General features: G+C 41.1%; 1 protein-coding gene across 1 annotated transcript in view; it reads left to right on the top strand.

Annotated features, from left to right (window-relative positions):
* The first annotated feature begins 3,882 nt into the window (after positions 1–3,882).
* Positions 3,883–15,419, top strand: part of Naa15 (N(alpha)-acetyltransferase 15, NatA auxiliary subunit) — a 56,278-nt gene continuing 44,741 nt past the window's right edge. Inside the window, exon 1 of the mRNA XM_013029507.1 lies at positions 3,883–3,907. Coding sequence (XP_012884961.1) covers positions 3,883–3,907 — 25 coding nt within the window. The remainder of the gene's footprint in view (positions 3,908–15,419) is intronic.

The raw sequence follows: 15,419 nt of genomic DNA, 5'->3' as shown, positions 1-15,419 counted from the left end.
CTCAAGGCTAGCGCTCTACCATTTGAGCCACAGCGCCACTTCCGGCTTTCTTCTTTGTGCTTATGTGGTGCTGAGGAATCGAACTCAGGGCCTCAAGCATGCAAGGCAAGCACTCTACCACTGAGCCACCTTCCCAGCCCCTGTAATTCATTTTCTAAAGACAGAGCTGAGTGCCAGTGACTCACATGTAGTCCTTGTTATTCAGGTGAGTGAGATGTTTAAATCAAGGTTCCAGGCCAGATCTGGCCAAAAAGTCCATGAGACTCTGTCTACAAAATAACCAGCAACATGCTGGTCTGGAGGTTTGGCTCAAAGGGTAGAGTACCAGCTTAGCTGTCTTAGCAAAGTTTTATCAAGCCAAAGCCCTGAGTTCAAATCCTAGTATTTCAGCAAAAGTAATTGATAAGTGGGTAGAGCTATAATATAATCATATTTTCTCTTCAACAACCTATTTTATTTCTTTTCATGTTTCTTTTTCTTAAAATTTCATCATTAAGGTGTGTACAAAGCGGTTGCAACTTCACAATTCATAATGTGTACATTTCAACTGGACAGTGCCACTGCTTTTTCTTCTTTTTTTTAATAGTGCCAGGAGTTGAATTCAGAATCAAGCATGAGCAACACTGATTTATGTCTCTAGCCCAGTTGTCCCAACTCTTTTCCCCCGAGTTGGCTTGCTGGGCTGGGTAAGCTACCGCTTGAGCCCCGCCTTTAGAACTGGTTGGTTGTGTTTTGAGACAGGGTCTTGCTTTATAATTTAGACTGGCTGGAACTCTCCATCCTCCTGAGTGCTGGGATTAGAGGCATGCACCTCTGGCTCCAAGTCTTTACATTGAAAAAATAAATTAGGGCTGGGAAGGTAGCTCAGCGGTACAGTGCATGCCTTGCAAGCATGAGGCCCTGGGTTCGATTCCTCAGCACCACATAAACAGAAAAAGCCGGAAGTGGTGCTGTGGCTCCAGTGGTAGGGCGCTAGCCTTGAGCTGAAGAGCTGAGGGATAGCGCCCAGACCCAGAGTTCAGGCCCCATGACCAGCCCAAAAAAAAAAAAAGAAAGAAAAAATAAATCAGGCTAAAAAGTTGAGAGATGAGAGTACCAGAAGCACTCAGACATGTTTACTTGTATTTAACATTTGGCCATATTTGCTTTCTCCCTCCCTATATGTATGAAACATAAGTAAATTGTTAAGCCAGGCAGTGGTGGCTCTTGCCTGTAATCCTAGCAACTCAGGAAGCTGAGATCTGAGGATCTCGGTTTGAAGCTAGCAGGGACAGAAAAGTTCCCTTGAGACTCTTAAATCCAGTAACCACTCAAAAACTGGAAGTGGTGCTGTGGCTCAAGTGGTAGAGCACTAGCCTTAAGTATAAGGCTCATGGACATTGTCCAGGCCCTCAGTTCACGCCCCAAAATTGACTCCCCCCCAAAAAAGTAAATTGTATGTATCCCTAAATACTTCATCCCTAAACACTTCAATAAGTATGTCATGTGTAAGGACATTGTCTTGTATACCATAAAACCATAAAACCATACAGTCATTCTCTAGTATTGTCTAATATTTAGATTTTTCTCAACTGTGTGTATTTTCTCATATGTGTATTTAGTCTGTGCAGTGCTATTGCATACAGAGATTCTACAGTTCAGAGAATCCCTCTATTGCCATTTTAAAACAAACCAATAGTTTGTCCCTTTTTACTGTTTGGTAGTATTCCATGAAATTACCACAGCTAGTTTTACCTTTCATAGAATTGCAGTTCTCAAGCATTTTTTTTTTTTGGTCAATCGTGGGGCTTTAACTCTTGGCCTAGGCACTGTCCCCCAGCTCTTCAGCTCAAGGCTAGTGCTTTACCACTTGAACCACAGTGCTACTTCAGTTTTCTGAGTGGTTTATAGGAGATAAGAGTCTCTGGAGATAACAGTCTCAGGGAAGCCGGGCGCCGGTGGGTCACGCCTGTAATCTTAGCTACTGAGGAGGCTGAGATCTGAGGATCGAGGTTCAAAGCCAGCCCGGTTAAGAAAATCGTGAGACTGTTATCTCCAATAAACCACTAGAAAACCGGAAGTGGTGCTGTGGCTCAAGTGGTAGAGCGCTTGCCTTGAGCTGAAGAGCGCAGGGACAGTGCCCAAGCCCAGAGTTCAAACCCCACAACCGACCCCCCCCCAAAAAAAAAAAAAGTCTCAGGGACTTTCCTGCCCAGGCTGGCTTTGAACCGAGATGCTTAGATCTGTCTCCTGAGTAGCTAGGATTGCAGGTGTGAGCCACTAGCACCCTGCTCAATTAAGCATCCTAAACAGTTTACTTTGTAGGTGGTGATAATGGAGCAAAACCTTTTAATTACGTTTTGAAAATCACAGTGCAAACGAAATCGTGAAGTTGAAGACTATGCAAAACTAACGTGAGAAATCACATTAAGAAAGAAGAAATATTACCAAACCCAAAGGATTATATTGCCTTTTTTAGAATTGCTTCTGCTTCTTCAGCTTTTCTAGCAAGTTAGCTCTTGATTTGATTTTTTTTTCCTGTTAGATACAGGAAAAGATGGAATACTCTAATGGTTTATAATCAATGTTGGTAGTTTCCACCATTCTCTTTTCTTTTTTGTCGGTCATGGGGCTTGAACTCTGGGCTTGGGCACTATCCCTCAGCTCTTCAGCTCAAGGTGAACCCTCTACCACTTGAGCCACTTCAGGTTTTCTGAGAGGTTTATTGGAGGTAATAAGAGTCTCATGGAGTTTCCTGCCCCTGTTGGCAGATCTCAGCCTCCTAAGTATCTAGGATTAAAGGCATTAGCCACTGATGCCTGGCCATTCAATTTTCTTGAGCTGCTTTTATTGTGATATACTTGTTTGTAACTAGTTTAGGAAATAGTTTGTGTTTTCCAAAAGTTTGAGACCCTCAGTTTCAAAACTATGAATTAATTTTTTCAGAAGAAACCTGGTTTATATATTAGTTTGCAAAAATTTCAGGTTTTGTAGTTTAATTGCCTAGGATAACCATTAACTTGTGTTTTGACGTTTTCTTATAAATTCGTTTGTTTTAACTTGGTTAAAATATCTGTTTATTGTCTATAATTTATCTAGAGAAAGGGAAAGATGAATTCAATATGTTGTAGATCATGTAAGATTTTTGTTTAGAGTTGTTTGACAGAAACTCTTTTCTTCCTCCCTTCTCTCCTTTCTTATAATTTCAGACTGTTTAACTTAGATTATTTCTTTTTCAAAATTTTTATTGTGATTTAAGTGGTTACATAATTTCCCAAATTTTGCAGTATTGTGGGATAGTGATACTCAGTTAAAGTTCCAAATACATTCTAACTTAGATTATTAAGTCACTAGAAAATTGTGAGCTTTCCTTAACCTTGGTGCTACTCGTAGTCCTGATAGTTGAGAGTTGCCTCAGACTATCATACCACTTTATGATTGAGGTTTATGATAAATAACATGTGTTTGTCAGGTTAGCCTACTAGGAAAAGTTGGACCAGCCCTGATTCCTGCAGTCAGCTCTTGCTACGATACTTGCTATCGCTACTTTAAAAAGAAATGGAATGTTAATGTGGACTATAAAGAAAAATAATCCAGGTTGAGGATACTTAAAATACTGTATACTACTAATAAATGTGGGCTTTGACTCTAGCTTGGGTGATGTATGTTATTATTTCTCTCCTGAAAAGAGGTAAGAGAGCCAGGTATCAGTGGCTCATGCATGTAATCTTAGCTACTCAAAGAGGCTGAGATCTGAGGATCACAGTCTACATCCAGCCCAGGCAAACAAATCCACATGATTCTTATTTACAGTTATTAGAAAGAGCCAGGAGTGAAGGCATGGCTCAAGTAAGTGGTCTAAGAGTGCCAGCCTTGATTTTGGAGTTGAAGACGCAGGCTCGCATGTCTACACGCATAAGTGAAACTGGTAAGAGGGATGAACATAGCATGGTGACAATACTCTTCAATTTATTCAAGCCCTACCATTTGCCAGTTCTGTCTTAGAGGCTGTAAAGGAACAAATGACAGTGAGATTTTCTGCAATCTTGGAAATGCTCTTTATCAGCTGTGATATACATAGCCATTGGACAGGTGTAGCATTGGTACACTTCAAATGTGACTAGTGCACTTGAGAAACTGAATTTTTAATTGATTTGAATTTTTAGTTGATTGGAATATATCAAATAGGGTGAATACCATTTTTTAATTTTTTTTTTTTTTTTTTTTGCTGGTCGTGGGGCCTGAACTCTGGGCCTGAGCGCCCTTCAGCTCAGCTCTTCAGCTCAAGGCAAGCACTCTACCACTGAGCCACCTTCCCAGCCCTGTGAATACCATTTTATACATGCAGTAACACTTTTGTTGGAGACAAGATCTCCTTATGTTGCACAGGCTGGCCTGCAACTCAAGATCTTCCTGTCTTCTCTGCCTGCTGAGTGCTGGGATTACAATGTACACTACCATGCCCAGCTCTAAAAAGAGCACTTTCTAGACTCCTTTTTTAAATCTTAAAACTTTTCAGAGTGGGCTAAAAAAAATTGGTGATAGTTTACTTTGAACAGAGAGCCTTGTACTTGTTAGGCAGGTGCTCAGCCTCTTGAGTCATTCCATCAGCCCTCTCGTGTTGGCTATTTCAGGATAGGGTCTCATTTTAGGCAAGGGCTAGCCTGAACTGTGATCTTCCTATTTCTGTGTCTCAATAGCTTGGGATAACAGGCACCCAGACATTGGTCAAAATGGTCTTACAAACTTCTTTTGAGGGGCTAGGAAGGTGGCTCAGTGGTAGAGTGCTTGCCTTGCATGCATGAGGCCTTGGGTTTGATTCCTCAGTACCATATAAGCAGAAAAAGCTGGAAGTGGTGCTGTGGCTCAAGTGGTAGAGCTCTAGCTTTGGAAGTGGTGCTGTGGCTCAAGCGGTAGAGCTCTAGCCTTGAGCTGAAGAGCTGAGGGACAGGGCCCAGGCCCAGAGTTCAGGCCCCACGACCGGCAAAAAAAAAAAGTCAAGAATCAAAATTTTTTTTCAGGGCACTTACATTATACTTGTCTAGGGTTTATTTTAAGGGAGCGCTATAGGAGAGGGGAGAGGAAGTTCTCTGAATGGCCTGTGATTTATAATAACTGTTGGGTAGTTTTGCTTACCATAGGTAAATTATTTTACATATGGTTTATTGCTTTCAGGAAAAGTGCTGTTTTTATTGTAATGACAATATATTAGCTTTAGATACCAATGAAATTCATATCAGGAATTGTTACCAGGTAGGCACATGATAAAAGGTCAGCTGATACTTTTTTTTCTTTGGTCATGCTGGAAATAAAATCCATGGCTGTACACATGCTAGGCTTAAATTAAACTTCTGTGTGACAGATTTCTAGCTTTGTGATTTTGCTTGTACTGCGTATGTGTAGAATATATAACAAAAATAAAGTGAAAATGAAAGTTTCATTTGCTGTGGTATCTTGTGTAGCTAGGAGGGCATCAAAGTTGGAACTACAAGAAATTTATTTCTTTCTTTCTTTTTTGTGGGTGTTTTTTAGGATCAAACTCATGTTTCATGCATGCCAGGTAAGGACTCCACAGCTAAAGCTCTACTCCCTGCTCTAGAAGAATAAATGTCTGGGGGCTGGCAATGTGGCCTAGTGGTAGAGTGCTTGCCTAGCATACATGAAGCCTTGGGTTAGATTCCTCAGTACTACATATACAGGAAAAGCCGAAGTGGCGCTGTGGCTCAAGTGGTAGAGTGCTAGCCTTGAGCAAGTGAAGCTCAGGGTCAGTGCCCAGGCTCTAAGTTCCAGTTCTAGAACTGGCAAAAAAAAAGAAAAACAAAAAAGAAAAGAAAAAGACTAAATTTCTGGTACCAGAATGGGTTTTAGAGACAGGGGCTTGCTAGGTAGTCCAGGTTGGCCTTGAATTTGCAGTTCTACCTCAACCCTCCAACCCCAGGCTGGGATTAAATACTTTACTCCAGTATCTCACCAAACTAGGAAGAGTGATTTTTAATGTTCTGTAGCCCATAGGTTATCCATGACAGACAACAATTAAGACTGTTTCAAAATAATTACCCTGAGGTGGTCACTCTATGTTTTACACTTGTGTTGAAAAATTACTCTGTCCCCTGTAAAGTATGTACAATTACTAATTTTCAGTTGGTTGTGGGGCCTGAACTCTGGGCTCAGCTGGGCACTGTCCTCAGCTCTTCAGCTCAAGGCTAGCACTCTACCACTTGAGCCACAGCACCACTTCCAGCTTTTTCTGCTTATGTGGTGCTGAGGAATCGAACCTAAGGGCCTCCTGCATGCAAGGCAAGCACTCTACCACTGAGCCACCGTCTCAGCCCCTATGTACAATTATTATGTGTAAATTAAAAGGCAGTTTAGAAAAAAATTCCAAAGCCCTAAATGGACTTTTCCTGTTATCTAAATTATAGTGTAGAATTACAACTTTTTGTTTTTGGCAGTCCTGAGTTTGAATTCAGGGCCTTGCACTTGCTAGGCAGGAGCACTGCCTCTTGAACTTCATGCCTCTGATTATTTTGCTTTAGTTGTTTTAGGGATAGGACATTGTGGTTTTGCCTAGGCTGGCTGGGACCTTGCATTTGCTTCTCCTATACCTGAGATGCTTATGCCATTATGATCAGCTGGTTGGTTGAGATGCAGGAAAGTCTGGCTACATCTTGATTCAGGATGATCTGGAGCTACATCTTTTTTATTTATATATTTTATTTTTTTTATATATTTTTTTGTCTGTAGTGGGGCTTGAACTCTGGGCCTGGGCCCTGTCCCTCAGCTCTTCAGCTCAAGGCAGCACTCTACCACTTGAGCTACAGCGCCACTTCGGTTTTCTAGTGGTTTATTGGAGATAAGAGTCTCACGGTGTTTCCTGCCCTTTCCTGCCTGGGCTGGCTTTGTGATCCTCAGATCTCAGCCTCCTGAGTAGCTAGGATTACAGACATGAGTCACCAACGCCCGGCTTATGGAGCTACATCTTTCTAGTAGCAAGAATTACAAGCGTGAGGCACTATAAGAACCTAGGGCTTGAATTCAGGTGCTCTCTCCTTGGACTAGAAGTCAGCCTCCTGAGTAGCTTGGATTATAGGCATAAGCCATTGGTGCCCAGCTTAATAAGTATGTTTTAATTAGTCAATCAATTATTTTCATTTTTTTGCCAGTCCTGGGGCTTGAATTTGTGGCCTGGGCACTGTTCCTGAGCTTCTTTTGCTCAAGGATACGCTATCACTTTAGCCACAGCGCCACTTCTGGCTTTTTCTGTTTATGTGGTACTGCGGAATTGAACCCAGGGTTTCATGCATGCTAGGCAAGCAGTCTATCACTAAGCTTCATTCCCAGCCCTGCGTTTTTATTTTAAATTGACAAAAACATATATTCTAAAATGATATGTTAGAACTCTGGGATGTTTTTTGAAAATTACTCTTTCAGGTCTAGAGTAGGTTAAAAGTATATATTTGGTAGATTATGGGGGTGAATAGGATATCCTAGTAAAATAAAGAATGACCACAATTTAGTTTTTCATAGTAATAGACAGCAACACTACATTCTCAGAAAAGCCGACAAAAGCCTTGTAGGGAACTGAATTTAATGTTAGATTCTGAAGGTATTTCAAAGCTTTACAGTCGTTTTAGGTGATTGTTAGGGTTCACACATACTAGTTGCTTGGTGATAATAGAATTGCAATCCAACTATTGCTTTGAAGCATTGACTAAAGGGATTGTTTGCAGAGGGGTGCAGGCTCCCTGAGTGAATGGTAGACTGGAGAGCTAGTGACATCCAGCTTCACCTGAGTTGATATCTTCCCTTAATGTGTGTCCTTATTTCCTTTAATACTTCTGCTTTTGACAATGCAGTTCTGTCAAGAGCATTGATTCAAATATATCTTCCTTTGTTCATAAAAGGGTCTTTGGACATAAAAAGCCAGGTCATATAAGAGATCATATGCAAAGGACTGTTTGTTCAGAATTTTCTCCCATATCAGTGCATGACTATTTTATCCTACTTTGTACAGGACAGCACTTGTGTGTCCTTCTAATGTTTTAGAAGCTATCTCTCATCAGGAGTACTCCTCAGCCTTATTTTCTCTTTTCTCCTGCTTTATCTTTTCCAATACAACTTAACAGCATTTTATATTTTTCTATATATTTATCTTAAAAGCTTCAACAATTAAAATGTAGGTCCTTTTTTTTGTTGTTGTTGGTTGTGGGGCTTGAACTCTGGGCCTGGGTGCTGTCCCTCAGCCCTTCAGCTCAAGGCTAGCACTCTACCACTTAAGCCACATCGCCACTTCTGGCGTTTTCTGCGTACATGGTGCTGAGGAATCGAACCAAGGGCCTCATGCATTCAAGGCAAGCACTCTACCACTGAGCCACCTTCCCAGCCCATCAAAAATGTAGATTCTTTAAGGGTAGAAACTTTCATATTAAATTGCCATGCTCACATTTATTAATCTACCATTGTTGCTGTTTCGTAACTCCTTCCTTCCTTCCTTCCTTCCTTCCTTCCTTCCTTCCTTCCTTCCTTCCTTCCTTCCTTCCTTCCGTTCGTTGTGGGCCTGGGCGCTGTCCCTCAGCTCTTCACCTCAAGGCTAGCACTCTCCCACTCGAGCCACAGCGCCCCTTCGGTTTTTCAGTAGTTAATTGGAGATAAAGAGTCTCACCAATGTTCCTGCCTGGGCTGGCTTTGCATGATCCTCAGATTTCAGCCTCCTGAGTAGCTAGGATTACAGGCATGAGCCACTAGCGATTGGCACAGTAACTTGCTTCTTACATGAAATGATTTAAGCAATGATTTCAGGGCAAGAGAGAGAGGAATTTGGATTGTTTGCTTGTGTGAATATTTTTGGAAAAGGGAGTTAAGTTGGATTTGTTTGTTTATTGTCGGTCTTGGAGCTTGAACTCAGGGCCTGGGCATTGTGCCTCAGACTGTCTGTGCTCAAGGCTATCACTCTACCACTTGAGCCACAGTGCCACTTCTGGCTTTTTTTTTTCTTTTTTTCTTTTCTTTTTACTTCTGGCTTTTTCTGTTTATGTGGTGCTGAGGAATCGAATCCAAGGCTTCATGCATGCTAGGCAAGCACTCTGCCTCTAAACCACATTCTTTTTGGACAGTGTCTCTCCTTCCCTTCCTCCCAGTTTTTCCTTCCAGTTCCCACCCACAAGTGTATAGTTATTTGCCACATAGTGTCTAGGGAGTACCACTGCTTCATTTATTCACCCTGAGTTTCATTATGAATGGAGACCTCCTACTAGTTAAGTGGCCTTTCTCTTGTTAAAGAACATAGTAAGAAACTTACTACTGTTTCTTAGTTGCTTTAGTGTTAGGGGAAAATTGTATCAGAATTTAGTAAGTTTGGTTATCAGAGACTGACAAATTAGAATATTCAGATAGTCATTTGTCATGTGTGATTTCATGGAGCTCTATAATTGATTTTTCCCCCTTTTTTTGGTGTCAGTTTTGGGGTTTGGACTTCCTAAGCTTTTTTGCTCATGTCTAGTGCTATACCACTTGAGCCACAACTCCACTTTAGCTTTGCTGCTTTTTTTTTTTGGTAGTTTTTTGGAGATAAGAATCTCATGGACTCCTCACCCTGGCTGGCTTCAAATATGATCCTCAGATCTCAGCCTCCTGGGTAGCTAGGATCCTCAGATCTCAGCCTCCTGGGTAGGCATGAACCACCAGTGTCTGGCTGTTTCGAACTGATTTTTATACCAATTAGGGTTGAGAATCATAGTATTTATTATGAAATAGGAAAATAATACGTTGGGGGAAATTTTTGTAGGTAAGATTTGCTTTTTTGTTTTTCAGAAAATTTAAAATTCAGGTTGAGCTGAATTATTAGAATTTAGAAAAGTGTCCAGGAAGTCAGTGTAGGAAACAACCAAGTCACTTAACCAGTGAGTTTAGCCAGCTATCAACATTGACAAATATCTAGATATAGCCCCACTGTTTACAGGCAGTATCTCTGTGGAAGAGAGAAAACTTTAGCTGCTGAATGAAAATGGGTTCTGAAAAGAAAGTTCTAGCGCTGCTATTAAAACATACAAATGAAGTTTAAAGAGTGATATATAGTATCAGTGTTAGAATGTGGAAGTGTATTTTTGACAATCAGGGAAGTTCCCCTCCAATGTTGGCAATAAACTTTAACTGCCAGCCTCTCCTTCTCCTGCAATACAAGATAGACAAACTTGTATTAAAGTTGTAACTTAAAAGCTAAAAAACTAGTGTAACTAGTTTTTTTTCTCCTAGGTAAGAAGAATTAAGAATCCTAGGTATGAATTATGTTGATCCCTCCTTACTGTGATATGGAAGGATCCTTAAATTTTTAATGAAAGCTTTTTTTTGCTCTTGAAGTAAGTGACTGTAGAAATAAATGGACTGTGATCTTTCTGATCTCTGCTCTTCTTCCTAAGTAGGTGAGATCACAGGTCTGACCCAAGGTGTGCCTGACTGAAACTGTATCTGTCTGTCTGTCTGTCTGTCTGTCTGTCTGTCTATCTATCTATCTATCTATCTATCTATCTATCTATCTATCTATCTATCTATCTATCTAGGTTGTGGGGCTTGAACTCAGGGCCTGGGAGCTGTCTCTGAGCTTTATTGTTCTAGGCTAGTGTTCTACCCCCAGAGCCACAGCTCCATTCTTGGCATTTTCGTTGATTAACTGGAGATGAAAGTCTCACAGCCTTTCCTGCTTGGACTGCTTTCAGCCACACTCCTTGGCTCTCAGCCTCCTGAGTTGCTAGGATGTGAGACATTGGTGCATGGCTTCTTTTTATTTTTATTTTATTATCACTTTCTATTTTTATTTTTGTCATTGATGAGGCTTGAACTCAAAGCCTGGGTGATGCCCCTGAGCTCTTTTACTTATGGCTAGTGCTCTACCACTTTGAGCCACAGCCCTACTTCTGGTTTTCTGGTGGTTAATTGGAGATAAGAGTCACCTGGACTTTCCTGCCCTGGCTGTTGTTAAACTATGATCCTTAGATCTCAGCCACTTGAGTAGCTAGGATTACATGCGTGAGCCACCAGTGGGTAGTTCTTTTTAACTTTTTAACTGTGAACAATTTTTTAACTATTTTTTTGGTCTTTTTTTCTTTTTTGGTACTGGGGATCGAACCCAGGACGTTGCACTTGCTAGGCAAGCGCTTTGCCATTGAGCTACATCCCAGCCCAATGTGAACAATTTTAAACATCAAAATATAGAGATTAATTAATGACTCCACCTCCTAACATTGTTAGTAATCTACTCCTGTTTCATTCTTTTCTAGCTGTGCCTTCTGTGGATTTTGTTGAGAAATCTTGTTTATTATTTCAAGTTTGACTTTTATCACTTGCCTAGATTTGAGGCTTAATTCCTTTTAGGCAGTTTGTTTTTATTAGCTGAAGGCAAATAATGGAAAGCTGAAGAACACATATAATCTTAATGCTAAGTCTTAAATTGTGTGTAGAATCGTGTCATTTAATGATGAGAATGTGTTTTAAAAATACGTCATAGATGATACAGTTATGTGAGCATCGTAGTTTTATAGAAACCAGCTGGTATAGGTCAACCATTCATGCTTCTGGTACAATCAAGAGAAGTGGTAAATACAAGGTATATGAAGCTCATGTTGATATACTGAATTTTTTTTACAAGTGGGAGTGCACTCTAAAATAATGATTAAATATAACTGGTGGTTGATGGTTCACACTTGTAATTCTAGCCACACAGCAGGCTGAGATTAATGGTCATGGTTTCAAGCCAAATTGGGCAGGAAAGTTGGTGAGAATATTATCTCCAATTAACCAGCAAAAATCCTCAAGTGGAGCTGTGGCTAAAGTAGTAGAGCACCAGGCTTAAGCAAAATCTCAGGCCTAACACACAGGTCCTGAGTTCAAGCTCCCAATACTAGCATGCATATATATGCCTGTGTATATGTGTATGTAGAAAACAGTAGTTTAATTTCATTATCAAGTATTAGCTAATGTACAGACTGGCCACACACAGTAGGTTTCTTTACATCAGTATTATTGCACATTAAATAATGCATTGCTCTTTGATGTTACTACAACGATGATGTCATTACAACATAGAGATTTTCCCATTCTGTTAAGATCTTAGGGGCCATTGTCATTGATCAAAATGCTATGTAGCACAATTTTTTTTTGTCCTTTGTTTATTTGGTGGTAAGGATTGGAACCACAGGCCTTGCACATTTTGGCAAAATGGAGATACATGGTCCCTCCTTAATAATTCTTGTTGGTGAACTTGGATTGTTTTCCCTGAAGCATCAGTGAAATGACTTTCATTCTTTTTCTTCACAAGCTAGTTTCAGATGCTTGTTCTCAAGGTACTAAGAGGGGGTAGGATGACTAATCCCTCTTTTGGGATTCCTGACACATCCATCTACCCTGTTTGGGTTTTTTTTTTTTTTAAATCTCCCCTCTTTCTCTGGATTGGATAAACTTAGTTAATGTATCCAGTACACTGAGTTTTCCCATTACTTTGATTTTGCAGTTGAACATAAGTTATACCCTTCATCTTCCACCTTGGGAAGAAGTATTTTATTTGATAAGTGTTCGCTGTTGCTGCTTTGAGCATTTTCACAAGAGCTAATATGGAAGTCCTAAATAGGCCTTTCATTTCTGGTTGGCATCTATTGATTGTCTTTTTCCAGATGAGAGTTTCTTGCTTGAATATCAGTTTGCTAGGCTTGGTCTTGTTGAAATGTTGTGAAGAAGTGGATACTTTTATTCACAGGTTAATTTCAGTTAAAGCAGCAAAGTCCTAACTCTTATTGGATATGATCCTTATGCCAGTTCTCAAAATCTTTTCAGTCCTGTTTGTATCTATCCTGGGTATGAACCACCCTCTCATCCAGTCTAGTTCCTGTTCAGTTCTCATAATCTTCGATGTTGGGAGTGAGATTAAGTCTATACATGTGCAATTCAGGGGTGAGCCCAAAAGTTCACAGCAACTTTGTAGGGTTGCTCTCCACAGTTCCTCTTTTTCTGTGATCTTACTGAGTGATTTTTCAGGGTACTTTTTTTCATCTTCTGGCTAGGAATTCTATGGGGCTTTAGTTTTTTTCTGCTGGGTAATATTTTATGACTAAGTGCATATGTGCTTAGAGGCTTACTAATTTATGCTTCTCAAATAGCAGCAGCTCTTGTTTTCACAGATTTTCTCCTTTAAAAAATTTTTCATTGACCTTCTTACCTTTCTTTATCTTTAAATCTTTGGGTTTAATTTACTCTCCCCCCCCCCCCCCATGGGTCTTTCTTAAGGTTAAAGTAGAGGTAATTATTTGGAACCTTTTATAAGAGTTTTTTTTTTGTCACCCTGATTTAGTAATTTTTAGCAAATTTGGGTTGTGTTGTAACCTTTTTTTTTGGTCGGTTGTGGGGCTTGAATTCTGGGCCTGGGTGCTGTCCCTCAGCTCTTCAGCTCAAGGCTAGCACACTAGCACTTGAGCCACAGTGCCACTTCCAGCTTTTTTCTTTTTGCTTATGTGGTGCTGGGGAATTGAACCCAGGGCCTCATGCATGAAAGGCAAACACTCTGCCACTAGCCACATTCCCAGCCACAACGCCCGGCTTTTTCTGCTTATGTGGTGCTGAGGAATTGAACCCAGGGCCTCATGCATGCAAGGCAAGCGCTCTACCACTGAACCACCTTCCCAGCCCACTTTTTTTTTTTGTGGTGGGGCCTTGAACTCTGGGCCTGAGCACTGTCCCTCAGTTCTTCAGCTCAAGGCTAGTGCTGTACCACTTGAGCTACAGTGCCACTCCAGTTTTCTGGTAGTTTATTGGAGATAAGAGTTTCAGGTAGCTTGTGTTGTAACTTTTTTATTTATACTCCTTAGAGTTTAAGACTCTAGTTGGTTCTTTTTGTTCATATTTTTAAGTAAAGTTTGACCGTTTGTCAGTGCGCATGCTAGTCCTAGGGCTTGAACTCAGGGCCTGGGCACTGTCTCTAAGCTTGTGTGATTACTGCTCTATTACTTGAGCCACCACTTCTGGCTTTTTTTTTTTTTTTTTGTCTGGGGACAGGGTGGTGGTTAATTAAAGATAAGAGTCTCACAGTATTTCTTGCCTGGGCTGGCTTTGAACCATGATCAACACCCTGAATAGTTAGGATTACAGATGTGAGAGTCACAGCCACCTGGCTTAGAATTTTCTTGCTTTATCTGCACATTTTCTACCTAATTTTGCTTACCTTTTAGCTTTTAACAGATTTCATATTTTGAATACAAGTTAATACCATTCTTATTTTTTACGTGATTATCTCCATGTTAATTTCTTTTTTTTGTAGGTCGTGGGGCTTGAACTCTGGGCCTGGGTGCTGTCCCCTCAGCTCTTCAGCAAGGCGAGCGCTCTTACCACTTGAGCTACAGCGCCACTTCCAGTTTTCTGGTGGTTTATAGGAGATAGGAGTCTCACGGTCTCTCTTGCCCTGGCTGGCTTTGAACCGCGATCCTCAGATCTCAGCCTCCTGAGTTCAGCTAGGATTACAGGCGTGAACCACCAGCGCCCGGCTCTCCATGTTAATTTCTTAGAATTTTTTGTTGATGTTGTCATTGGTATTGGTTGTGGGGCTTTAACTCAGGGTCTGAGAACTGTCCTTGAGTTTTTTCTCTCAAAAGCTGTGCTCTGCCACTTTGAGCCACAAGTCCACTTACAGTTTTCTAGTGGTTAATTGGAGATAAAGTGTCTCACAGACTTCTCTGCCCAGGCTGGTTTTGAAACCAGATCCTCAGATCTCAGCCTCCTGAGTTAGGATTACTGGTATGAGCCACCAATGCCTGGCTGCAGAAAGTTGTATTTTTTTTTTTTTTGCCAATCCTGGGGCTGGGCCTGGGCACTGTCCCTGAACTTCTTTTGCTCAAGGCTAGTACTCTACCACGTGAGCCACAGTGCCACCTCCTACTCTTTCTGTGTATGTAGTACTGAGGAGTTGAACCCAGGGCTTCATCCATGCTAGGCAAGAACTCCACTACATTCCCAGCCCCAGAATTTGAGTTTTTAAATGTACTTATCTCCTTTTTTGTTGCTCTTACTTCAACAATCGTCATATTTTTGGGAGTGGATTTATGTTTTTTTTCTTAATCTGTACTCCCATTAATTTTACTTTTTGTATATTGAGCCCCCCACCCCCCCAATCTTGGGCCTTGTACTCAGAGCACTGTCCCTGAGCTTCAGTGCTCTACCATTGAAGGCACAGCTCCACCTTAGGCTTTTTTCTTTTGGGTTGGGTAGAGTGCTAATTGGAGATAAGAATCTCCAGGGGGCTAGGAAGGTGACTCAGTGGTAGAGCGCTTGCCTTGCATGCATGGGGCCGTGGGTTCAATTCCCCAGTACCACATAAGCAAAAAGAAAAAAAGCCGGAAGTGGCGCTGTGGCTCAAGTGGTAGAGTGCTAGCCTTGAGCTGAAGAGCTGAGGGACAGTGCCCAGG

This window comes from Dipodomys ordii, unplaced genomic scaffold (assembly GCF_000151885.1).
Source record: "Dipodomys ordii isolate 6190 unplaced genomic scaffold, Dord_2.0 Scaffold119, whole genome shotgun sequence".
NCBI lineage: Eukaryota > Metazoa > Chordata > Mammalia > Rodentia > Heteromyidae > Dipodomys > Dipodomys ordii.
Note: the sequence above shows the minus strand (reverse complement) of the source record. Positions and strands in the feature narration are given on the sequence as shown.